The sequence below is a fragment of the Martes martes genome (genome assembly GCF_963455335.1).
Source record: "Martes martes genome assembly, chromosome: 2".
Lineage (NCBI taxonomy): Eukaryota > Metazoa > Chordata > Mammalia > Carnivora > Mustelidae > Martes > Martes martes.
Genome location: NC_137889.1, coordinates 139,796,103 through 139,822,393, shown reverse-complemented (window position 1 = coordinate 139,822,393; position 26,291 = coordinate 139,796,103). Strand labels below are relative to the sequence as shown.

General features: G+C 55.3%; 1 protein-coding gene across 1 annotated transcript in view; it reads left to right on the top strand.

The window, feature by feature from the left end:
- LETM1 (leucine zipper and EF-hand containing transmembrane protein 1) overlaps positions 1-24,634 on the top strand; it is a 40,237-nt gene extending 15,603 nt beyond the window's left edge. The window contains exons 4-14 of the mRNA XM_080795184.1: positions 3,257-3,400; positions 4,010-4,147; positions 4,846-5,049; positions 11,989-12,108; positions 13,493-13,624; positions 13,875-14,018; positions 14,656-14,790; positions 17,782-17,916; positions 19,021-19,211; positions 20,172-20,310; positions 21,736-24,634. Of these exons, the coding sequence (XP_080651310.1) occupies positions 3,257-3,400; positions 4,010-4,147; positions 4,846-5,049; positions 11,989-12,108; positions 13,493-13,624; positions 13,875-14,018; positions 14,656-14,790; positions 17,782-17,916; positions 19,021-19,211; positions 20,172-20,310; positions 21,736-21,885 (1,632 nt within the window). The 3' untranslated portion in view covers positions 21,886-24,634. The remainder of the gene's footprint in view (positions 1-3,256; positions 3,401-4,009; positions 4,148-4,845; positions 5,050-11,988; positions 12,109-13,492; positions 13,625-13,874; positions 14,019-14,655; positions 14,791-17,781; positions 17,917-19,020; positions 19,212-20,171; positions 20,311-21,735) is intronic.
- Positions 24,635-26,291: the final 1,657 nt, after the last annotated feature.

The following is a 26,291-nucleotide window of genomic DNA, read 5'->3' as shown; positions in this document are numbered from 1 at the left end:
TGCTTCTGGGGCACTAAATAGTTTCACATTGCCGTAAACATCGCCACCCTCGACTCCAGAGCTCTTCCATCTCACCAAACCGAAATTCAGCCCCTCATGAGACACTAACTCCCCATCCCCGACACCCACCCTCTACTTCCTGTCTCTGTGACCTGGCTCCTCTGAGGGCCTCGGGTAAGTGGGTCACATAGTGTCATCCCTTGGCGACCAGCTCACTTCACTCAGTACCGTGTCCTCGGGGTCCATCCCAGTGGGGGCAGGTGTCAGAGTGTCCTTCCTGTTTAAGGCTGGATAACATTCCATTGTGTGGATTGTGTGTCTGTTTTGTTTATCCATCTGTCTGTCCATCCATTCGTCCATCTGTCTGTACACGGACACTTGGTTGCTTCCATCTTTTGGCTCTTGTAGGTAAAAGGACTTTTTGAAATTTCAGTTCCTAGTTGTCGATTTCTAGTACAGTTGACTCTTAAGCAACAGAAGTTTGAACTGCAGATCCACTTATGTGGATTTTTTAAATAAATGTATAAACATAAAAAATATATGCACTACTGCAAATGTACTTTGTTTTATCATTCTCTTAGTATTTTGTCTGGCTTTATTGTAAGAATATGGCAGATGAAATCTACAGCATAGAAAATGCATGTTCATGAACTGCTCTGTCCTCACTGAGACTTTCTGTCAACAGGAGGCTCCTAGCAGTTACATTTTTGGGGAGTCAAAATGTATATATGGATTTTTGACTGGGTGGGAGATTTGCTGCCCCTAGCCTCTGTGTTGTTCAAGGGTCAACTATATATAGAAGTAAAACTGACTTTTTAAAGATTTATTTAGGGGCGCCTGGGTGGCTCAGTGGGTTAAAGCCTCTGCCTTCGGCTCAGGTCATGATCCCAGGGTCCTGGGATCGAGCCCCATATCAGGCTTTCTGCTCAGCGGAGAGCCTGCTTTCTCCTCTCTCTCTCTGCCTGCCTCTCTGCCTACTTATGATCTCTGTCTGTCAAAAAAAAAAAATCTTTTAAAGATTTATTTATTTGAGAGAGAAAGAGCATGTATGTGCTTGAGTGTGGGGGGGGACACAGAGAGAAACCCAAGCTGACTCCACGCCCCATGCAGAGTCTGACGAGGGGCTCCATCTCACCACCCTGAGACCAGGACCTGAGCCGAAACCAAGAGTTGGACGCTCAACCAACTGTGCCACCCAGGCGCCCCGGGGCTACAACCGATTTTTATGTATTGATCTTGTGTCTTGCAGATTTACCAAAGTCCGCTGTTTTGGTATCTTTTGTTGTGATGGAGTGTTTTGTTTTGGGGAGAGGTGGGATGGGCAGAGGGAGAGAGAATCTCAAGCAGGCTCCTTGCACACTGTGGAGCCCAACATGGGGCTTGATCTCACGGCCCTGAGATCACGACCTGAGCTGAGATCACAAGTCAGCTGCTTGACTGACTGTGCCACCCAGGCCCCTCTGCACCTGTTTAGATGATCCTACAGTTTTCCTTTTTTTTTTTTTCAGTTTTATTAATTGAATGGTTGAGATTATGAGATTGGATAAAAAAACGAGACCCAACTCTGTGCAGTCTACAAGACACACCCCTTAAGTGTAAGGACACAGATAAATTCCAGGTACACAGTGGGGAAGGGAAGTGGTGCTGACGGCAGAAGAGAACCGGCACAGGCACATGAGCACCGTTCTGCGGTAATTGCAGAGCAGAGATGACCAGGGATGGACAAAGTCTTCCTGGTGTCTGGCATTCACAATGCTGAAGGGGTGAAGTCACCAGAAGGACAGAACATTCCTAAATGTTCATGTACTTAATGACAGAAGTCAGACACCAAAGAATATATTGTACTGTTCCGCGTGTGGGAAATGTCCAAATAAAGCAAATTTATAGAAACAAGTCAATTTACTATTTGCCTTGAGCTAAGGGTAGAAACAGAGCTTGACTGCAGACGGACATGGGGAACTTTGCGGCACAACAAACATGTTCCAAATCTGTAAATTTACCCAAAAATCATTGAATGACACACTCAGTGGTGAATGTCATGGAATGCGAATTAAACCTCAGTAGAACTACTAACAAAAAAATTAATGGACGAAGTCAAAAAACACCTTAACTGAAAGGGTCTTTCCGTGGTCTAATTTTGGACCATTTGAGTATAAAAATAAAAACAGTAATGAATTGTAAACAAATGAAAAAATAGAGGAATCCATGAGTTGGTTTTGACAATAAATAGGAAAGTGAATGTGTGAGTTTTGTAAATGAGATAGGTTCAGGTTGGGGGTCCCTGTTCTGTGACCCTCAGAGTAGAGACTGGTCTGGGAAGAGCCAGGAATGTGTGCTGTCTGGGGAGAAGAGCCTCTGCTGTGTCCTCCGCATATGCAGGACCATCGAGAGGCAGGTGGCTCCTGATGGCCTGGAGGGGTTGCAGCCCTCAGGGAGCCGTGCTCCATTGGGGATGTACTCCTGGAGCCCAGTTGGAAGTGTCAGACGAGGCCAAAACGCAGCCATTTCTAGGAATGACATTGCTCTTCGTGAGCACAGAGCAGGTTGTGACAGTGGAAGTGCGCACATAGGTGCACAGGGTGGCTTCGTTTCCTGGGAGGCTGGACAGTTGTGAGTGTAGACCGTCGTTGGCTGGTCATGACTGAAGAGAAGGCTGAGCTGCCTGGGGGCCTGGCAGGGAGTGTCGTCTCAGGTTTCAGGGGATTTCAGCTTGTGCGTTTCTTTAATGGCTTCAGCAGTAGTTGATTTCTGTCGATGAAGCCCTTGGACGCTTGTCCGATCATTGCTGTGTAGCACAGGCTCAAGTCAGGTTATCCGGAGAAACACACAACCTGTACTCTTCCTTTCTGCCGCCCATGTGGGGTGGGTGGCGTGGCCACAACCTTCCCTGGTGGCCCTTGCTGGTGCCAGCAGTGGCAAGTCAGCCTGCCGCTCCTGTCCCATGGCGTTCAAGCCCATGGGCAGTACCATGGCTGTGCCAGGCCATCTGTGCTGAGCAGGACCCCCTCGCCCCCAGTGGGCAGGGCATGAAGGGATGGGGCGGCTCCTACGACAAGCTTCTACCCCTCCTTTCTGAAGGCTGTCTTCCCATGGTTTGGACGCGGGAGGAAGAGCCGGCTTTGGGAGCAATTGGTAGAGCTGTTTGGAACTTAGCGCTCTCGCTGACCCCTGGCAGGCGGTGCCTGTGGTCGCGCCTCTGACAGCCTTGTGAGCAGTGGCGTTGCCTCACCCTCTGATCCCTTCCGCCTTTGCCCAGTTTCTCCGGATATGTGCTGACCTCTTTCGCCTGGTCCCCTTCCTGGTCTTTGTGGTGGTGCCATTCATGGAGTTCCTGCTTCCTGTTGCTGTGAAGCTCTTCCCCAACATGTTGCCGTCTACATTTGAGACCCAGTCCATCAAGGTGAGGAGCCACGAGGGCGGTGAACTCAGGGCAGGGCGGCTGCGGATGCACTTACGACGTCTGCACTGTTCATGGCTGATGCTCAGGTGTTGTGTGTCTCCTTCACTCAGCCAGGCTGCGCTGTGAGGGGTCAAGGATGGGTTTCAGAGATGCTTCTCTTTAAACCTGTTTTACGTACGGTTTCTCTAGCCCACCACTTCAGGGCACGGGTTGAGGCTGTTGGTGGGGGTGAGACCCCGTGGAGGGCAGGGCCAACCTGCTGTAGGCAGGGCTGGCGGTGGCTGCCCCCACAGGCAGGGACTGGTTTCATGCCACACAGCCCATGAAGCTTCAAAGCGTCACTGGCCGACCCCTGCTCTAAGAGGCCACACAAATATTTTCTAAAACCGTGAACTAGAAAAGAAAGTCTCAGAATGCATAGCGCCTGGGTGGGAGTGAGTGCTGTTCAAGGAAATGTGGGTGGCCCTGGATTGAGGAGTAACATGAACTCCGTGCGGGGGTTTCCATTGGAGGAATGGAAGCAACTGGTCTGACTGGTGCCATCCAGGGAAGCCATGGGGGTGCCGGGGTGCGGGCCAGAGGAGTGAAGCACCCCCCTTTGACCCTCAGGAGGAGAGGCTGAAGAAGGAGCTGCGGGTCAAGCTGGAGCTGGCCAAGTTCCTCCAGGACACTATTGAGGAGATGGCCCTGAAGAATAAGGCAGCCAAGGGGAACGCCACCAAAGACTTCTCCGTGTTTTTCCAGAAGGTGCCGTGATGCTTCGGGGCCCTGGTGGCCTCAGCCCACCGGTCCCGAATGCTGGTTAGAGCCTCAGGGCCGCTCCCGTCCTACGTGGGGGCACGCCTCACTTCCTTTCTTCCCTCTACTCTACCACCCACGGCAAGAGTGGGTCTCCCAGACAGGTGTGGGCTGGTGCCATAGGGGGTTTGACTGGGAGCCCCACCCCGACCCCGTACTCAGGGAGGTCAGGCCTGCTGTCCTGAGAACTTGAACCTCACTGACATTCGCCATGGTGTCTCCAGACTTTGCAGCAGCCCCAGGGAACGTAGAGTTTGGCAGATGAGGAACTAAGACCCTGCAGCAGTGACGTGCTGGAGGGCCAGGCTTGGGGGGCCAGCTACATCCACAGTGGGAGCCTCTTGCCAGTCAGCAGCCTTGGCTTGGCTGGCCTGGGCAGGAGCAGGGTGGTTGGCAGCCGTGTGCTGCCTGGAGGCCTCGTCTGCAGAGAGCTAGCACTGGCTGTGCTCAGGGCCTGGAGCCCTCCAGGGGCTCCTCCCCAGTAGGAGTGTGATGACAGGGTGGACCCAAGGGAGGGCATGCATGGTCTGGGGCTCTTCACCTTATCCTCCTTTGTTTCTTCACTTGAGGCTTGTGGCCCAAGTCCGTGGGTGGCACTGCGGAGCACCCCCCCCCAACAGGGCTCACCCACATGATTGCTCCTGCAGATCCGAGAGACTGGCGAGAGACCCAGCAATGAGGAGATCCTGCGTTTCTCCAAGCTGTTTGAAGATGAGCTGACCCTGGATAACCTGACTCGGCCGCAGCTGGTGGCCCTGTGCAAGCTGCTGGAGCTCCAGTCCATTGGCACCAACAACTTCCTGCGTTTTCAGCTCACCATGAGGCTGCGGTCCATCAAGGCTGACGACAAGGTGAGTGGCCTGAGGTTGAGGCTCTGCCTCTTCCGGCACCTTCCATGTCCTCACTCTAAAGCTCAGGTGGCCCTGTCGTTCCCCAGTCGTGGCTGTTTGCCCCGCGCCATGCCCTGTGGGCACCCACTGAAAGCATGTGCACGTCTGCTGGAATCACTCTGGAACCATCCCGCCAACAGCTAGCCACTTGGCAGGATGTTAGGAGACCTGCTGAGTTGCTGAGTGTCGCTGAGTGTTTGCTAGAAGGATGAGTGGCAGTGATTGCCTAACCTTTCGTTATGTGGACGCATCAGAATTTATTAACCATCACTTTCGCTAATATTTTGTTACCCGAGACAGCACTGTAATAAACATCTTTTAACATGGATTTTAGTTCCAGATCTTTGATAGTTTTCATAAAAAGAGTGGCCTACAACCAGCTTGCTCCCAGGGCTCTGCTGACCACTGTGTCTTCCTGGTTGGCCTGCCCGCAGCCCAGAGGCTGCCCTGCCCGTGGTTCCAGTGCACTTTTTTCCGCGTGAGCTCCTGAAATACCCTTCTTTTTCTCCAGCAGTGCTTCTTGCTGTACAGTGTCTGGCGTCTGATGTCCTCCTAGCTCTCCAGGCACATCTCGGAGGTGTTCAGTCTTTGCTCCAGACCACTTGTGCTCCACTTTCTTGAATAGCTCATCGTAGTTCCTGTCTGATTATTCTGATAACTGGACTGTAGGTCTTTGTTTTGTTTCATCTTCTCGGGCTTGTGCATTTGCAGTGTCTAGTTGTTCCTGAACGCAGACATGTCCGTGCGAAGTTTCCGAGCTTCCAGCTGTTGCCGTCATCCTCCCGGAGGGGCCCACCCAAGTCTGTTGAGGGCCCAGTCACCTGGGGGTCACTAACTGTGATCAGGGCTGGTCCTACAGCTCCGCCACGGCCCTTCCCTATAGTGCCGCTTGCACAGCAGGGCCCTGGAGGCCCCTCTGCTTTGTGAAGAGTTTCTGCCCAGCTCCTCACCTTTGTGCTGCTCAGCTGGAGAGCCTGATACCAGGGTTCTTTCCCACCCTTCCTCCTCCCTGGGCAGCGGCCCTCAAGGCCTGTGTACCAAGCAACCTCTCGCTTCCAGCTGTCATCTTAGCCTGGTGAGATGTCTCTGCCTCTTAGCCGTGGCACTGGGACTGGCCTCTCGGCCTGCCCTAAGAGTCAGCAGATGCTGCCGCGTCCCCAGGGGTTCACAGATGGAGGGCCCACACCTCCGTGGTTGCCTGGCCTTTCCAGGCACATCATCTCTCTGTCCCTGAGCCCTTGTGTTAGCTTCCTGATGCCGCGGGGTGTGTATTTGTGTGTTTCATCTGGCTTTTCTAGGAGCTCTCAGCAGGGTGTGGGTCCGGTGACAGTTGGCTCCTCCTTGTAGCTAGAAGTAGCAGAGTATCTGCGTTTTTGTGAGACTGAAAAGAAACCCTTTCTTTAGCATGGTGCAGATTGTCTGGGAGGGTGCTCTGGACGTCCACTCCAGCAGAGTGCGCTGTGGCTACCATGTGACTTGGGGGGGCCTGCACTATGGCTGCCATGTGACTGGGGGGGGCCCCCCTGTGGCTGCCATGTGACTGGGGGAGCCCTCTGCTGTGGCTGCCGTGTGGCTGAAGAGGAGCCCACACTGTGGCTGCCTTGTGGCTGTGGGACAGCCTACCATGTGGCTGCCGTGTGGCTGCGGGGGAGCCTGCTGTGTGGTCATGGGGGAGCCTGCAGGGTGTGGCTGCTGTGTGGCTGTGGAGGAGCCCACAGTGTGGCCGTAGGACAGCCTGCAGTGTGGCTGCCCTCAGTCTCTGCCACCCCACCTGGGGAGAGGCAACTCAAGGGTAGGTGGCCTGGGGTTGAGTGCTGCCCACTTGCTTGCTCTGTGACCTTGGACAAGTCATCCCACTGCTCAGTGCCTCAGAGTCTTGTGACGTAGGATAGCGGCTGGACCTCCACCGTCAGGAAGGTGGAATGGGGTTCCTTTCCCCGGGTGTTGATGTTAAGTGACGAACACACAAGAAGTTTGAGAAGACCCTGGGACCCCAGGACCAACCAGGTGGGTCTTTGTACCTCAGGGCTGAAGAGACGAAGAGGTGCTGATGCATGCAGACCTCAGAGTCCTGACGGGGGCACCAGCTGGCTCTGTCACTGGAGCGTGTCACTCTTGATCTCAGGGCTTCAGGTTGGAGCCCCATGTGGGGCGTAGAGATGACTTAAAATTAAAATCTTTTGAAAAAAAGGTAAACAAAAAAAAACCCCTAACAGAAGCATGTTCTATCTGGCCAGAGGACAGGAAAGGAGCTGTTTCACAGGACAGGGGACTTGGGGCAATAACTTCTGTACTTCAGCCAGACCCCAAAGGAGGTGCTGTCACCCCCACCATGTGTTCTGCTGGCTGAGGGCTGAGACCTCCGCCTTTGTGAGGATGTCACAGCCAGGATGATGTCCAGGAAGGCCGGCCGATGGTGCTGAGCCACCCTGCTAGCCCGGGCACAGTGTTGGCAGGCCAGCAGGGGCCAGGACCACCTCCTCCACCTGACTCTCCCCGAGCCTCCCCCTGCATCCCGCTGGGATGGTGTCCAGAGCCAGCTGGGCCGCCTGCTCCTCCTAGCTCAGGAGGCATGGAGAGCCCTGGTGGAAAACCGGAGCTCGAATCCCCATTACCCAGCAGAAACAGAGGTGTGTCCCCTGGGACTCAGTGGAGGCTGAATGGGGGCCTGGCAACAATGAGCTGGCACCCAGCCTATTCCAGGCTGTGCCATGGATGTCATTTGTGGGTATAACTGAGAGCTAGCCCAGAGAGGTCAGTCATCAAGGGAGCTTATGACTCACATTTGGCTTAGAAATGGAGGCAGAGCCCCTACTAATGGCCAGATGAGACCTTGCCACACATGGAAACTAGGAAATGGGATCGAGGGAGGACCTGGGGCTTGGCCTTTAGTCCTCGCATGAGAGGAGTGGCTAGTTGCAGGAAGGGACACACAGGGCTCGGGCTTTGTGGTTGGAGGGTTTGAAACAGGATTCTTGCATTCCCATGAAAGCCAGGCCACGGGGGAGACTGAAGCCACGTAGGCTTGGTGGTTTGGTCAGTAGATGCCAGACTAAATGCAAAATCTGTCAAAGTTGGTTAGAATGTCACACACCACTCCTGTGCCGGAATGGTGTCCGAGGGGGCCAGCGAAAATTGAATACCGAGACAAGATCCAGGGTCTCCTGTCTGATACCTAAAACGTCTGGGTTTAAAGTGAAAGCCACTCCTTGTGAAAACCACTCCTCGTGGGGCACCTGTCGGTGGAGCGTTCAACTCCTGATCTCAGCTCAGGTCTTGATGTCAGGGTTGTGAGTTCAAGCCCTGCACTGGGATCCATTGGGAGCTTTAAAAAAAATAGAGAGAGAGATTAAAATCTTTCCAAAGAGGGGGGGGCACCTGGGTGGCTCAGTGGGTTAAGCCTCTGCTTTCAACTCAGGTCATGATCTCAGGGTCCTGGGATCAAGCCCCACAGCAGGCTCTCTGCTCAGCAGGGAGCCTGCTTCCCCCTCTCTCTCTACCTGCCTCTCTGCCTACTTGTGATCTCTCTGTCAAATAAATAAATAAAATCTTTTTAAAAAAGAGAGAGAAAAGAAGAAGAACTAAAGGCTCTCAGAGTGAATGAGAAAAGGCAGCCCATGGAGACAGCAGAGACATGAGACACCAGACAAGAGTTGTGAAGCAGCTGCTGTCCCGTAGCCATGTTCAAGAAGAGTCTTAGCAGAGAAAATGGAGAAAAACCAAATGGAATTCTTTTTTCATATAAAGATTTTATTTTAGAGTGCAAGCATGAGCAGGGAGGAGCAGAAGGGGAAGGAAAAAGAACCTGAAGCAGATTGTGCCCTGAGCGTGGAGCCCAATGTGGGGCTCAATCCCATGACCACGAAATCATGACCTGAGACGAAACTGTGAGTCAGATGCTCAACCGACTGAGCCACCCACGCATCCCACTAAATGGAAATTTAGAAGTGAAAAATAAAATCCAAAATAGGTCCCTTATATAGCAGAAGGGAAAGGACAGAAGACAGAGCCAGTGAACTTTTTTTTTTTTTTAAAGATTTCATCCATTCGTTTGACAGACCGAGATCAGAAGTAGGCAGAGAGGCAGGCAGAGATAGAGGAGGAGGCAGGCTCCCTGCCGAGCAGAGAGCCTGATGCGGGGCTTGATCCCAGGACCCTGGGATCATGACCTGAGCCGAAGGCAGAGGCTTAACCCACTGAGCCACCCAGGCGCCCCAAGGGCCAGTGAACTTTTAAGATGAAACAATAGAAATCACCCATCTGAACATCTGAGAAAACAGTTGAAAAAAATGAGCATTGGGGGGGCGTCAGAATGGCTCAGTCGGTCAAGCAACTGCCTTTGGCTCAGGTCATGATCTCAGGGTCCTGGGATCGAGTTCCGTGTCGGGCTCCCTGTTGGGCAGGAAGTCTCCTCCCTCTGCCCCTGCTGCTTCCCCTGCTTGTGTGCATTCTCTCTCTCTCACAAATGAATAAATATAATCTTTTAAAAAAATGAGCAGGGTTTCAGCCACCTGTGGGACTAAAGGAAAGCATCTCACATACTTGTCAGAGTTCTGGAAAGAAAGGAGGAAGGGCAGAGCCAGGAAAGTGCTGGAAGAAATAACATCTGAACTCTTTTCAGATTCAGTAAAATACCTGAATCAGCAAATTTTAGAAGCTGAGTGAACGAACCTGAGGTGGGATCAACCCAAAGAAATCCACAGGAGGACAGTCATTGTCAAACGGAACAACACTGAAGACTGCTGATTTCGACAGCAGTGTTAGAGTGGTGTCTGGCCCACAGGGAAGGTGCTCTGTGGAAACTAGGGGCCAGAAGGAAGTGGAACAATATTGTTCACTTGCTGGAAAAAACCCTGCCAACTCAGAAGCCTGTTCCCAATGAAAATATTCTGTAAGAGGGGGGATTGACATTCTCAGAAGAAGGAAAACTAAGAGAACTTCACCACCAGCACCTCTGCCCTCAGCCTGGAGGAGGAGCTGTAATTGGAAGGGACATAGTCGACCTTGAATGATGTTGGGGTTAGGGACTCTGGACCCCGCATCCCCCCAACACAGGTGAAAATCTGCATGTAACTTTTCTTTTTAATTAGTCTCTTTATCCATAACTGCAGTGGTGTTACTGTACAGAAGTTATTTACAAGTGGTGGTAATGTGTTACGAAGTAAATTACCTAGAAGGCAGCAGAAACGCACTGTGAATGTGTGTAAAACTGTGTGATGTTTACAGACACACCTTTTATATGATCCTCAGCTCTGTAGTGTTTCAGGCTGTGTTCTCAGAGGAAGAAAACGAAATGCTCAAGATGGGATTTGACTCCATTAAAAACACAGCTGGAGGGAGCTCCCGCCTCTGTGTCCCTTGGTGGTAGGCAGGCAAGTGGCACAGCCAGGCCACAATGTGTGACATCTGACCCCCAAAAACTTACGTAAGAGCCTCCTATGGACCAGAAATCTTACTGATGACATAAACAGTTGGCAAAGACTTCTTTTGTGTGTAATATGTGTTGTGTGCTGTATTACAATAGAGTAAGCTAGACAAAAGAAAATGTTACTAAAATTGTAAGGACGAGAAAGGATATTTCCAGTGCTGTCCTTTGTCGAGAAAACCCGAGTGTGAGTGGACCTGCACGATTTAAGCCCATGTTGGTTATGGGTCAGCCGTGACGGGAGAAGGCCTGGCTCTTGAGGAAGAAAGAACATGGCAAGCAAACACAGGTAAACCCAGTAGACTTCCCTTCTTGTCTTCCTTCTACACGAAGTTCAGTGGTCACAGCAGAAACAACGGGGCTGTGCAAGGTGGCTCTCCGTGGAAGGAGGAGTCGTTGAGACGAGTGCATCGTGAGTGGGAGAGGTCAAGGGTCGTCTTGGGGCTGAGGTTCCTACATGTTGCCGGGACTGGGACGAGGATGTGGACAGTGAGTGACCTCTGCGCGTGCCCCATAGGGAGATGGACTCAGAGGCATGGGACACAAGTCCACATGGAACCGTGGAACCCACGGGAAGACGGGGAAATGAAAACAGAGACTCAGCTTTTTCCTAATAACTCCAAACTGAAAAGACCCAGCTGCGTGTGAGTGGGAGAGTAGTTAAAGCAGGACGGTCTCCGGCACAGGGCTGTCTGCTTATGGATGAGCAGGTTCCGCATCCTCCTGGATGTCCCAGAAGTTGTGGCAGGCTGCACGTGTGCCGGAAACAAGGAGCAGGGGAAAGCTTGCCAGGGGTTCAGGAGGTGGGAGTGTGTGAAAGCACACGGTCCCCCTGGGGACAGGAGGCTTTCCTGCTTGGTGTGGTGTCGCCATGCCGGCTTCGACTATCGACTATCAGCATCGTCTGTGCTGCCTTAGTGTTGGCAGAAACCCTGCTGTCACATTTGCATGTTGGTCTCCAATCCTCTCAGAATGGAAAGCTTACCTCAGAGAAGGGGAGTCATTGTGTTGTCCGCCTCACGGTCATTGGGAAACTCGAGAGGGGGCCGGCCAAGGGGGCCTCTGGGACGAGGACTCTGGTTTGCTCTTCTCACTTGGGTCCCCCTGACCTTGGGCTGAGGCCAGGAGACCTCTTCAAAAGGTTGGGATCACTTTGCTCTCCATCCTTTCTCCCCTGTGGCTGGAGGGCCGTGGGGGATGGGGAGGAAAGCTGGGGTGACCCGGAGGAAGAGGAGGAAGAGGCCGTCAAGTGCGGCGAGCAGGGCCTGGGCAGATGTGGGGTCCTGGCCACTCTGTGCCTCCCGAGTCCCCACCTTCTGTCAGATAGTTCTGGTCCCTGCAGACCCCCAGCTGAGGCAGGCCCTGGTGGTGCTGGTGCGTCTTGTGCTCAGCGAGGCATATCAGGAGCGTGTCTGACAGGACACATAATCTTGGAGTGACCTTTCCTCGTGGGCTCAGTTGACTTTCCATTACAGCTGATCGCAGAGGAAGGGGTGGACAGCCTGAACGTCAAGGAGTTGCAGTCGGCATGTCGGGCGCGAGGCATGCGGGCCCTCGGGGTCACGGAGGACCGTCTGAGAGACCAGCTGAAGCAGGTATGTGGCTGAAGGGCTTGCCTGTGTCTGGCCAGTGTAGATGGGCTTGTGGTGGAAAGACACCCCCAAACTCCAGGGGCGGCTGGGCTTGGACGAGGGTGCGCAGTGACCTGGCTCTGTCATGTGCTTACGTACCTGTATGTTCGCTCCTGGCTGATATTCCCATCCTGACTGTCCCACTCTGATCCTGTGTGGACAGATGAGGACTTGGTTAACCTTCCTTAAAATCCCAGTCTGCCTTATGACTTATGAGGCCAGGGCCTTCGGCGTAACTAGGACCCAGGCCAGCCCAGCCTGAGTGTCCCTTTTGGCTGTGCTGTGCTTTCTCCTGCAGCTCAGAGGGCCCTTGGTCCGCATCCAGAGCCCAGGTCTGCAGCTGGCATCAGTTTGCGTAGGTTAGAGTTTGGAAGGGGACATCATGGCCCTTGAGCTGTCACATCAGAAGACCTAACACATGGCCGGTGCCAGCTGCGCCCCCTCCCCACCCCCGACTCGACTCCCTGTCTGGGGGCTGTCCTCCATGTGTAGACAGAGACATGTCCACACCTGTTTCTCCTCTTTCAGCACATGCACTGTTCAGCATGTGGTCCCCTAGTGGAAGCTTCTCCACAGGCTGAGTCCCCCTGTGTCTTCCCCGGGCAGCCTTCCTTGAGCACAGCTGGCTGTTGCAAGTCCGAGTCTGTGGGTTTCCCTGGTCGTGGGTCCTCCGTTTTGTCTCAGCTTCTGTCCTGTGTAGTTTGTGTGCAAACCCTGTGTTGGTCTCCTGGTCAGTTTGAACGCTGTCTTTCTGTCACTAACACCCCTCCCAACAGTGCCTAGCCCTCACTGGGCCAGCAGAGCCCTGAGAGCCTTCTGAGACCACAGCTGCTGACCCCGCAGCATCTGTGGTGCTTGGACGTGAAGAGCTTCAGGGGCGGCTAGTGGCGCCGTTGGCGGAGCGGCCGACACCTCAGCTCGTGATCTCAGGGTCATGAGATGGAGTCCCACGTCGGGACTTTGCCCCACCCCATAAAAGAGTAAAATAAAATAAAAATTAAAAAATTAGTAAATGAAGCAGTTCATTAACAGAGTATGTGGTCGCCACACTCCATGCTTTCTGAGCCTAGTGGCCAGGCTGCTAGTGCTCGTTCATGACCCTGGGGGCATCTCAGGCTTGGTTGGCTGAGGTGGGCATCAGGTCATAAGAGGCAGGAGTAGGTGGGCCTTGTAGAAACTGAGGAGTCTTGTTTTTGGGAGCCCTGCCTTGAGTGAGCTAGTGCATCCATCTACTCCAGTCCCCCTCCGCCATGAAACCGGAAGAGAGAAGATCCCAGGGTCCGGGTCCCAGGAGAGGCCCGTGGGAGGCAGCCAGCAGGTGAGCCTGTGTCTTTTCCCCCAACTGCAGTGGCTGGAGCTGCACCTGCACCAGGAGATCCCGACGTCCCTGCTCATCCTCTCCCGGGCCATGTACCTCCCGGACACCCTCTCACCCGCTGACCAGCTCAAGTCCACGCTGCAGACGCTCCCAGAGATCGTGGTATGTGTGCCAGGAGACTGCATCTGTGGCTTGCTCTGGAAGGTGGGGGGCCCTCTCACTTCTGGGGACGCTCCCCACACTGTCTCGTCAGTCCACTCTGATGCCGAGTGTTCTTGTGACAGTGCAGAAGGTGCCCCTCAGCTGCCTCGCAGCATGTCCAGCAGATGGGGTTCCAGGTGCAGGTGGTCTGGAAGTGCCGTGGGGGCGCCTCAGGCCACAGACACCCCCTCACAGTCTACCCTTTGTGCAGGCGAAGGAGGCCCAGGTGAAGGTGGCCGAAGTGGAGGGCGAGCAGGTAGACAACAAGGCCAAGCTGGAGGCCACGCTGCAGGAGGAGGCGGCCATCCGGCGTGAACACTTGGAGAAGGAGCTGCAGCGGCGCCCTGATGCAGTGGTAAGCAGCCGCCGGGTCCCTGTGCCTGCCTGGGCAGCGCGGGAGCCACACGGAGCATTGGGACAGGCTACAGGCCATCTGCTCCAGCTTTTCTAGAAGCTGCTTGTGGAACTGCATCGAGAGGGTCCCTGTGGCCTGTCTCCTGTCTTCTGCTTGGAGTGCCCAGGGGACGGGATTGGTTGGCTCTCCTGTGGCCCAGGTGCCAGCGCCCAGCATGGCCGGCTCCACCAATGGGCAGAGGGGCAGCACGGTGCCCGTGTTCTCTTTGGGCCCCCCCCGGCCCGGGCATTGGGTGTGTTTGCTCTGGAGGCCACGGGGCAGCTTTGTGCACTTGTCAGGGAAGGACTGAGGATGGACGTTGGTGCTGGTACCGTGTTAGACGGGGGCCTTCATGGACCTGGCGAGTGCCGGTGCACAGCTGTGTGAGTCGTGGAACGTGCCCATCAGAGCCTGTCAGGGACACCTTGCGGGAGACACCCCCCACCCCCAACGCTGGCTGCCAGGCTTTCATGAAAACCTCCACCGGCGCGTGGCCGGCCTGTTGACAACACGCCCTTGGTCTGTGCCGGCGCCGACGCTCCAGGACAGCAGCTGGGGTGCCATTTGGTGCTGAGCCGGCAGTGGCCTTGCATTTCAGAAGGAAGTGGAGCCGGAAGTGGCGGCAGAGGCTGCCCCTGGGAGGCCTGCGGCCGAGCTGCAGCCTGGAGTGCCTGAGGCGACCCTGCCGTCAGAGGCCCTGAAGGACACGGCCCCTGTTCTAGAAGGCTTGAAGGTAACCGTGCACGCAGGCCCGGAAGGCAGGCCATGTTGGAGCCCAACAGGAGGTTGAAGAGGGGGCTGGCTTGTGGGACGGGGGCTCCAGAGGCACTGTGGCCTGGCTCAGGGTGACAGCAGACGGTCGTGGGGGGGCAAGGGGTGAGGCCGCAGCTTGGAGGTGTTCTCAGGAGGCCCGAGTTGCTGTGCGAAGGGCAAGCTATGCTCCGAACTCTGGGCCTGAGTGTCTGGAAGGTGGAGGCTCCCGGTGCTTGGCCCCCTGGGCCCTCTGTCCTCCCAGTGGCTGCACAGTGGGAAGGAGGGGGAGCTGGTGTGATCCCCACCCAGCCTGATGTGCTGGGCACCCTAGCGGGATACTTCTTTCTAGGGGGGTCTGACTGTCCAGGTGGTAGCCCACTTCCCACTTGGGACCCCTTCTGTCTGGAACTACCAGGTGTCAGGTACGGGAAGTCTCTGCAGACAGACGGCAATGTCGGTTTGGCAGCTGGAGTAGGAGAGAGACCGGGCCGTGGGTTCATGTTGGTGGCGGGTGGGGGGAGTTCAAGTGAGGTCCCAGAGGGGCCGGGACACAGTGGCCTCCACGTTTGAAGGTCGGAGGAGAGGCGAGGCTGTAGAGGGACCACTCGTGCTCCCAGCATGTCTACACCTAGTGGGGGGGGTTGTGTCCAGGGGAGGGTGGGCCTCATCTGGAGCATTGAGGGCTGGGTGGAGGAGGCCTGAAGACAGACCCCTAATGGGGAGGGTGAGGTCGTCCGTGGTTCAGTAGGAGTAGTTGTGGGGCAGAGCTGGAAGGAAAAGCTCCCCTGTGGGTGTCTCAGGGTGGAGCTGCCGGGAGGTGGGGGAACGCCAGCCTTCTCCAGGCCCGTGGGGAGGGAAAGCCCCATTGCAGCAGGCAGCAGGGAGAGCTGGTCTCAGGGAGGATCTAGACTGCTATTGCAAGAAGACTCGGGGTAGCAGATCCGAGCTGGTGCGCCTGCCTAAGACGGTCTGTGGTCCTCAGAGGCCATGTTTTCGGGTGGAGGAAGGTGGGTAGGACAGGCCTGCGAGGTGGGAGGCCAGGGCCATTCTGGAAACAGATGTGCTGGTAAGGACACATCAAGGAGGTTGGGAGGAAGAGGGTCCCAGAAATCTGGGACCAAGCTGGGCTTAAAGGGTGACTCAGAGAGGGGTCAGGGTCATTTTTAAGGGGGTGGAAGGCTGGGACATGGACAGCTGAGCAGAGATGGAGCCCTGCTGGGCCCATGGAATGCAGCTCGGGAAGAAGGGGCACCTGTCATTAAATAGAGCTGGGACAGTGACTGTCTTCATGGAAACAGATGCATCCCATTCCCAACGGTTTATGTGAAAAGGCAGTTAGACCAGTTGGAAGAACTGAGATTTGGTGAGGATTTCTTAGCAAGAAGCACAAACCTTTAAAAAACTGACAGCTACGAGCCTTTGTTCCCTGGAAAGTTACTATAAGGGGTGAGAAAAGCAAGTGCCTCTGTCCCCATTTGCAGTGCGACCTCGTAGGTTTTACCTGTCCTGGCCGCCTGCTGGGGCTGCACAGAGAGCCTGATTAGCTCTCCCTTGGGTAAGGACGTTGAGCTTGTGGCTGAAGGCCTAGGGAAAGCCAGACCCATGTGGCTTCACAGGCCAAGTTTCTGGGGAGATCCTTCAGTGCTCCACAGAGTGTTTGCAGAAAGCTGAAGAGGGGGGCCGTTTCCAGCTCCTCCTGAGATGGGTGTTAGCTGATGCCAGTACCAGATTGCTGGGAAAGCACTGCACAGCCGTATCTTTCGGGACGCAGACGTACAAGTTCTGAATCAACTCTTAGCAAATCAGACGCAGCTATTCTGTGAAAAGGCTAATACATCATGATCTCCTGGGGCTTGTCCGGGGAATACAAAACAACAGTCAGTATAATGAGCGTATTGACAGAATGAAGAGAAAAACCACGTATGAGCATCTTGATAAATGCAGGAAAAGCACTTTGCAGAATCCAGCATTTGTTCCTGATTTAAAAAAAAAAAAAAAAAAAATTTCCTAGCGAGCCAGTCGAGGAGAATGCCCTCACCCGACGGGGAGCATCTGTGGAAACAGCTGCAGCTCACTCGGTCTCTGGCATCCGCGCTCGCTGCCCCGTTCAGCAATGTGCCAAGGTTCTGGCCAGCACGGTTAGAGGAAGGGAATGAGAGCACACAGTCGGAAGGAGGGAGCGAAACTGCCTGTCCGCAGAGGGTGTGAGCAGCCGAAAATGATCGCCGCTTCTCTGGGCCGTTGATGAGCAAGCGACTGGCAGTCTCAGTACAGTAGACGGTCCCTGCAGGGAGCCCCTGGGCTGAGTCTGACAGTATCGCAGCTGCACTGTACGGCCGAATGCTGAGGTGCTGCTGAGGTTCCTTACCTCCAGCGGGTGTCCTGTGTTTGTGTGTGCTGGGGTCCTTGTGAGGTGTCCGTTCTGCCGCTGATGCCCACGTCTGGACCCATCAGCATCCCAGCAGGCTTGGTGTGGAAGTGGGCAGGCTTGTTCTAGAACATGCGTGCAGACTGAGAGGAGCTAGGGTGGCCTGTGGTGGAGGAGCAGGTTTGGTCTATGCTCTGGCTGGGAAGCTGTCAGGCCCCTGGAGGCCCAGGACAACACGGGGCGGGGGGGCTCCCAGTGAGGCGGGGGACGACGTCCTACATGCATGAGCTCACTGTCTGGGATGTGTTTGTCTGACCTCCCGGAGGGCAGCTCCGAGCCAGCCTGGGGACAGAAAGGTTTCGGGTGGCCGACAGGTCTCTGTCAGTTGGTGATGGTGTCCCGGGCTTGTGTGCGTGGTGGCACAGGCACACCTGGGCACCTGGGGGTGAGGACGGGGCTGTGCCTGTGTCTGCTGGCATCTGCGTGCACGGCAAGAGCAGACGGTGTGGACAGAAGAGCCGCTGAGTCTCTGGAGGTGGGGGGTCAGTAATGATTTTCCTCCAGCTGGGTTTCTGTTAGGGCGCTTGTGTGTCCTCTTTCCAGGAAGAGGAAATAACGAAAGAGGAGATCGACATACTCAGCAATGCCTGCTCGAAGCTGAAAGAGCAGAAGTCGTCCCTGACCAAGGAGAAGGAAGAGCTGGAGCTGCTCAAGGAGGATGTGCAGGACTATAGCGAGGTGGGCGGCAGTGTCCCGGGGATGTCCTCTGCCCCCTTCTGGGCCAGCCGGTGGTCTCTGTGCAGCTGAGTGCCCAGGCTCTTTGCTCCTGCCATGGGCTGCTTACCCTGGCGGTCCATAGGCCCATGAAGGGACCAGACCAGCAGTCTGGTCGCTTGATAAATGAAATCCTCGTTGCAGTCGTGTTTCCCCAGACCTTTCTTTCTTACACAGTAACTTTTTTCATTTATTGATTTATTTGTTGTTGTTGTTTTAAGATTTTTTATTTATTTATTGGACAGAGATCACAAGTAGGCAGAGAGGCAGGCAGAGAGGGGTGGGGGGGGGAGCAGGCTCCCTGCTGAGCAGAGAGCCCGATGCGGGGCTCAATCCCAGGACCCTGGGATCATGCAAAGGCAGAGGCTTAATCCACTGAGCTACCCAGGTGCCCTGTTTGTTTTTTAAAGGAAAACCTGTCTGTTTTATAAATGTTACTTCCAAATCTGATTTGGAAGCGCTGTTTCAGGGCGCCCCCTGGCTCATTTGGGTGTGTGATTCCATCTCAGGGTGGTGAGCTTAAAGCCCCATGTGAGCTGTGGAGCCTACTTCATGAAAGAACTATGTTTTCATAGATCCGTTGGGAAAAGATGACTAGTTTTGAGATTGGTGAAAATAATCAGCCATGTTCATGGCAGGCCTGTTGACGCAGTGGTTCTCCGTTGGAAATCCGGGGTTCACCAGAAATGCTGAGCCCTTCGCCTCATTCCCAGCCCCACCTTCCATCCTTCCCTGTAGTGCCTGCTTATGAGGACCGTCATGACTTGAGATTTAAGAAGGGCATCTTCTATTCCCCAATTTTTCATCTATTTATTCTTTTAACAAATATAAAGAAAGTTGAGCTTCACATAGATACCATTTCCTTTGCAACACAGTCCATATTTGAGTTTGCAAAAACAAGTGATTCGTACGAAAGGTGCAGACACGATTGTGCACCCCCATTCGCGACCTGGAATTTATTACCTTTGGGTTAATATAACTACTTTTACGAGGTAAACAGAGTTGTATGGGTCCTTTTTACTTTATTTTTTTTTAAGACAGTCTTTTACAACTCCATAATTTCATTAGGATTTGCAAGAGATCCAGAAGGAGCTTTCGAAGACCGGCGAAGAAATCTACGTAGAGGAGTCGAAAGCCAGCAAGAGGCTGACGAAGAGGGTGCAGCAGATGATTGGGCAGATCGATAGCCTGCTCTCACAGCTAGAGGCGGGCCCGGAGGCTGGCAGGCTGGGTCCCACCGCCGAGCAGCCGCCCGCAGGGTGAGCATGGCCCTGATGCTGGACATTGGGAGCTGAAGTTGCACTTGTTGGCCCTGGTGTCCAAGCCCTGAGCTTTCACCCGATGGTTCCAGCCAGAAGCCTAGCCCCACCTCCGTCTCCACTTGTCGCTGTTTTACCGAAGGAGCTCTTGGGGTCCTCTCTTCTGCTCACACACGCACACACTTACACATGCACGCGCACTCATGCACACAGGCACACAGATGCGCACTTTGGCCAATGTCAAGACCACTATTCCCTGCCCCCAACCCTTACTCTCCAGGCACCATAGGCCACATCTGTCCCCAGACTGCCATCAAGCTGGTCCTTCCAGAATGTGCCTAGGATGCAGCTCCCTTGGACCATCCCCTGCCACCTCTCTTCCTGAAGCCCCTACACACAGGAGCTCAGTGTTGCTGCCACTCTGGAGGTCATCGTGTGAGTGAGGAGCTGTCGGGCTGATAACCAGTGCTCCTATGGGCTGGGCACTGTGCTCTGAGTGCCCGCATCTCCAAGAGGGCAGGAGGGCTGACTGTAGACTTCTGCTATCCCCAGGTTGGGGGGCCTTCACCCCCAGACGAGGTCCGTGTCCTTCCTGAGTTGACCTGCTGGGCTGTGTCATTGTGTCAACCCACCTGCCCTCCTCGGTCAGAGGGCAGCACAGCCATACTCGGCCCCTGTCCCTCAGGCTACTACACACACAGGCCTGAGGACCACTGCCCAGGAACCATGAGGCTCTGTCCTCAGCAGTGGAAAGGCTTCCTGGGGAGGCAGCGCCCAGGGAGACCTGGGACCAAAGGAAGATTTCTGTGTTTGTGTTTAAGTTGGGTGGGAATTCCCAAAGGCAGGGGCTGGGGAGCTCCGGAGGGAGGGTTGCCTGGGTTAAGGCTGACCCTTAGGGGGCCTGGTGGGGCTGTGGGTGTGGCTGTGCCACAGGCAGGCTCTGTCCCCCCCAACCCCCAGGGAGACTGTCATCAGCATCGCTGAGCTCATCAGTGCCATGAAGCAGATCAAGCACATTCCAGAAAACAAGCTCATCAGCTTGGCCTCCGCGCTGGATGAAAACAAGGACGGCAAGATCAACATCGATGACCTTGTCAAGGTGAATTGGGACCAAGTCAGGGCTGCCTGGCCCAGCCAATGGCTGGGTCTGGGGGGGATATTTTCCACATGTACCCCGTCTCTGTCCTCACTCTAAACCCTTGGCTTAGTCAGGATGTGCACCTAGAGCAGCCTGTCTGCATTTTGACTGGACACTAAGCCTCTTGCATCCTCTGGTGGGGCTGTGGCACAGTCAGGGGAGTGCGGTAGCTGTGGGGTGTCTAGGGCAGACTCAGAGGTAGGGGATGTGTCAGGCTGTCCTCCGGACTAGACTTCAGCAGGTGCTGCCTGAACCCTGAGAGGGGCTGAGCGAAGCACTGGGGTCCCTGGGGCCAGGAGTTGGGCAGCTCAGGAGACTGGGAATGGGATTCCACCTTGATGAGAGGGACTGTGCGGAGGGCGCACCCTCCTGGCTGTTCGAACGGCTTCTGGTCTCTAGCTGGTTAGTGGTTATCCCCAGGTTTACCGAGCATAGCTGCTAATTGACTGGGGTCCTGTTGAAGGACCAGGTGTTAACCAGGAGCACATGCTGATGGCTTCACTTTGGCAGCAGCAGAGGCTGGGAGTCCTGCGCCCACGCCAGCTGCCCTTTCCCTGGGGCCCCTTCCATGCTGTGGCTGGCAGCTCAGATGCTCTCGCCCTGCACACCCAGAGCCACGGGGGTGAGAGATTCCTGAGGAGTCTCTGTCTAGGGCATGCCCTGACCCTGCAGCCTCATGGTGCCGCCCCCACACTCCCTCCCCGACCCCTGTATCCTCACAGAGCCCTTGTTTCCTGCTCTCTGAGCCCCTTTCTCATAGCTTTCTTTTAAGATTTTATTATTTAAAGGGACGCCTGGGTGGGTCAGTTGGTTGAGCGGCTGCCTTCGGCTCAGGTCATGATCCCAGCAACCTGGGATCAAGTCCCACATCAGGCTCCTTGCTCGGCAGGGAGCCTGCTTCGCCCTCTGCCTCTGCCTGCCACTCTGCCTGTGCTCGCTCTCTCTCTCTCTAATAAATAAATAAAATCTTTAAAAAAAATATTTCATTATTTAAAGAAAACAAAAGATTGTATTATTCATTTGACAATGCACAAATGGGGAGGGGCAGAGAGAGAAGCAGGGTCCCCACTGAGCAGGGAGCCCAGCATGGGGCTTGATTCCAGGACCCCAGGATCAGATCCTGATTTGAAGGCAGATGCTTAATCCCTGAGCCACCCAAGCACCCACGCCTCATAGCTTTAACCTGGCCTCAGGCTTTGGAGGCTGTTGGCCTCTGGGGGTGGTTAAGGGTCTGATACTGCAGAACTAAGGCAGCAGAAGGACCCTGGTGGTCCTCTTGGTGGGACGGAGGAGCTGGGCTCCACCTCACCTGCATGCTCTACTGGGAAGGCGCTGCGTGGGGGCTGGGTCACCCCTGAGCCCCTTGTCCCTTTCTTGTGTGTGTAGGTGATCGAGCTGGTGGACAAAGAGGACATCCACATCTCCACCAGCCAGGTGGCCGAGATCGTGGCCATGTTGGAAAAGGAGGAGAAGGTGGAGGAGAAGGAGAAGGCCAAGGAGAAGGCTGAGAAGGAGGCTGCTGAAGTGAAGAATTAGGGCCTGCCCCCGTCCCGGGCACCTCGGGGCCCCTCCCGCATTGGCCTCCGTCCCGCAGCGCCGGCTGCCGGGCCCTGCTGTGCTAGTGAAGGCTTTGAGGTGATTCTTAGTGAAAAACCTAATATTTTGTCTGGAATAAATCAGAAACTTCCATAATCAAGTAATTTTTAATTTTCATCATTCCATGAAGATTCATTCAGTCTGGAATCCCAACCCCTTCCAGGGAATCATGTCTGGATTCACAGAGTGGCACGATGCTGCCGTGGCCCCAGCCGTGGTAGCCCCAGCCATGGTGGCCACATGTATAGCCCGCCGATGGCCGGGGAGTCATGGCTGTACACAGGCTTCCTGGCTCCAGAGGTGGGTCCAGGGCAGGAGAGTGCCTCCCTCCCAGCGTGTGCCGTACCCTGCTGGTGCCTGTCCCAGGAGGAGAAAGGGTCTGCTGTGTGGACGCCCCATGCCTGTGGAGCTCGAGGCATACAGATGGGGAGGACAGAAGCGCAGCCCACTGTGGCTCAAGAGAAGACATGCCTGTTATCTGCAGACCTGGAGTCCTGACTGGCAGCCTACGTAGCAGCGATTCCTGCACATTTCCAGAGTCGTCTCTGGCACAACTGGGATGCTGTGGCCTCTGGACAAGCACAGATCTGCGACAGGGACATGGTGCCTTGTGCAGGCCTCCTGTGACGGCAGCTCTTGCTTGGTTTAATCTCTGGAGTGGCCATAACCCTTTAACCGGCTGACTAGTACTGGATGTTTGCACACCACTGTGCGTCTGCCCTGTAACAGCGCATGAGAGTTATGCTGGGGGAGAGGCTCATGAAGCCCTTAGAAATTAAGCCTTTCCACTCAACTGATCATGGTGTTGTGGCTTTCAGAAAGTGTCTCCCTTTGGGTGGTCTGCATGCCGTCACCCCCATGGGTGACCGAGTGGATCGCGCTGAGCGTCCAGGGACGGTGAGGGGCGCTCCGGGCACACAAGCCTGCCGTAGCATTGCTCTCAGCCTTTCTGGACCCACCGGCCGGTGGCTGCGCTCCTGCCCCCCGGGGTGGGGCATCCTGAGGGGCTTTCAGAAAGGCGGCACCCCTGGGGGGACTGGCCCAGCACTCGGGCTTCAGGATGTCGGGCTCGCCTGGCACACCCCGCAGCTGGAGTGGAGCAGCATCCATGGGCTTGGTGTCTAGCCACCTCAGCACTCCCGGCAGCTCGGGTAGAGGTGCTCTATGGGAGCTGGGGCTGTGGTCTCAGCTCCATCAGACTTGTCCTTCAGACACCAGGTCTGTTATGGGCAAGAACATTTTCGTGGGGCAATGCAGGTGTAGGCTTGGAAGACCTAGGAACAGAGTGGCCAGGTGAGCCAGGACAGGAGCATGAGGGCCCAGGAAGGATGGCTTCTAAATTACTTGAAACGTTTTACTCAGCCATTAAAAAGGAAACTTGACAAAATAGGAGTAAGATTCTGTATTCTCAAATGTAAACCTTTGTAAAGTAACAGTTGGGTTCTAAAGGGTTTTTATTTCGATTATTTGAGAAAGAAGTATACATATTCTAGATGCTTAATTAAAATATTTATGAATTACCTTACACTTCTTTAATGGTGTGATATTGAGCTGTAGGAAGTGGGTGCATGAGCTCAGGGCCGCTTGTGGGCCCCAAGAACGGCGGCTGTCTTTCTAGCGAGCTGTTCTTCGGCACCCAGTCAGCTGTGCCCAAATCCCGTTTACACCCTCGCCGCCCTGGCCTGGCGTCCTGGGTGGCCCCACGGTCCGGTTGCCACCACGGCCCGCCCCTTCGCTGCGCCCCCTGCTGTCTTTGTCTTCCAGGGAAGACACTCATGGGCCCAAACCTCCCCCCACCCATGCTGCCAGGCTTGCCAAGGGCCCGGGGCCCCTCCGGCATTGGCCCCGGTGGCAACGGTCCTGTGGTAGGCCCCCCTTGATGCGGGGGATGTTCCTGTCCCAAGCTGTTAGCTGCAGCAGAGAGTTGGGTCCCGGTGCAGGCACAGCAGCGGTAAGTCTAGAAAGCCATTCTGCACGGTGCAGCTTGCAGGGGTGGCTCCCGCGGCCTTCCTGTGTCGCCTCCAGAGGGGCCCGCGGTGTCCACACCCCTTGAGAAGGAAGCAGGAGTTCTTAGCACAGGCTTCATCCTCCACGTTTTAAACACCTGCTCTTGTAGTTGGGATTCGGGAAAATAGTGTGTGGCTTCTAGAGCCCTTTTGGAATATCGAAATCCAGACTTTTTAAAAAATGAAGGGCACTTTGTAATTTTTAAAGAATAACCTCCAGGCAGTGGTTCTCACAGTGGGGCCCTGGGCCGGCTGCACCTGAGAACCACCCCCCACCCCCCGGCTGTGTATAAATGTCTTTTTTTAGAAATAGTGTTTTTATTAAAATGCTAAGTTAATGTTCCTATAATAGCTCCAAGTAAGATTTTTGAACTGTGTGACACACCAGAAGTCAAGGTAGAAGCCATCTGAATCGTTGGAATGTCTGCCTTTGTGACCACTTGGGGGTCCGCTTCTACCTTTGCAGTGGAAGGGGGTGGTCCGTGGCCCGTGGGTGTGGCTGTGCTGCTGGGAGGCCAGATTCCAGATGGACATCCATCTGGTGGAACCATGCCCGGGTGGCCTCTGCTGCGCACTGGCTTCACGTCCTGACTGTGCCCCCATTCGGACCCCCGTGCAGCAGATAGGCACTCAGTGTGATGTCCGGAGGAGGGTTAATAAAGCACTGTCGCAATGACCTGTCCACTGTGCACTGCTTGCTTTGTCCAGACTGGGAAGGAGGCCGCTGCCTGACCGGGCTTTCCCCCAACCCCAGCCCTCAGCGGATGCTGTGGGACCTGGGGAGACAGGACTGGGATCCCGGCTGAAGGATCACCCAGGAGGGCCCAATTCCATTGGGAAAGACTCTGAGGACTCCTGAGAGTGGGGACTGTGGTGCCCAAGGGTGTACACTCCGCTGAGGGGGTCCTTGATGATGCAGGGGCTCTCCCTCCACTGCAGCCCGCTCCCCAAGCCTGGACAGGGCCCAGAGAGCTGGTTTAGGGCTGCCTGCGCTCTACCCCCCAGTAGAGAGCCGAGAGGTCTGCCAGTCAGACAGGACAGACACAACGATGCCCCCTGCCTCCCAGGTCCCTTCGATAGACAGGCCGCCTCATTCTGAGCTGCAGACCTCCACCGTCTCCAGTGGCCTCACCACGGCCACCAGACTGCATGGGGCGCTGTGTGGGATCCCTCCACCTTTGCTGAGTCCTGACACCCTGCCTGCACCCTACCCGAGGGCCACCCTCACTAGTCTCCCATTTGTCCCTGAGGCCGGCCTTGGCTGTGTTTCCTCTGCTTTGTAGGTCTTGGGAGCTCGGACGCTGCTCTAGAACCGTGCGGGAGGGTTTATTTCTGTGGGTGCAGGTGTGAGTGGGGGACTGGTAGGTCTCCGCTCTTGCCTGCCCCCTGGCCTGGGCCCTGGGCCAACAGCTCCATCCAGGTTCTTTAAAATGCCCCTAGCAGGCGCCTACATGCCCTCAGGGGAGTCAGGGGCCTGGTCGGGAGCCTGTTTCTCGTCTCCACAGTTCAGAAGGCCACGGAAAGGCACCAGGGTTCTGGGGTTGCTGATGGGGGGTGCTGGGGGGTTGCTTAAGGAGGTGGCTCTAGAGTCCCGGGGACAGGGTGCTCCTGACCAGAATGAGGAAAGAGTGAGTGTGAAACATGGAGATTGGGTTTTTAACAAAGATTCCGCCCCTGCAGTGGTCCTCTGGCCAGCGGGCTGGTGCTGGTGCCGGTGCCAACTCTCCCACCAGGAAGGAGAAAGCCACTCCCCCGTCTTCTCAGGAGGAGGTTCCATCCCCAAAAGGTGTTGTTGAGGGAGAATTCCAGCTGGTGGGCCTGAAGAAACGCTGGAATTTAGCATTGCAGCTTCCCAGCCCGGGCACCATTCCCTGGAACAACTGGGGGGAGGGCTGCTAGCCATGTGCCCCTTGCTGTGCCCCACCCCCCACAGCGCTTCTGCCCCAGGTGCCCACCCAGTAAAGTGACGACCTCACAGAAGCACCAGCATATCCAGAAAGCAGGGCCTTCCAATACGAAACCGTTGTGCCCCCAAAAAGCTCAGGGAAGAGGGGGAAAGGCCAGGGACTCTTCTGGGCTGAGGACAACCAGATGAGGTCCGGATTTAAAACACCGCTCACTGTATTGTGGTGGGGGCAACTGGAGCCGGCCCACGCGGGCAGGCTGCAAGTGTGGGGCTGCGACCCTGCAGACCTTGGCAGCTGTGGCCGAGTGTGTGCGTCCACCCGCCCGGGAGGAGGACGCAGGGTGTACGGCTGGTGCCCAGCCTGGCAGGACAGGAGGGCGGCAGCTGACAGGTCAGGAATAAGATTGCGGGGTCCAGGAAGGGAGCCAACCCCG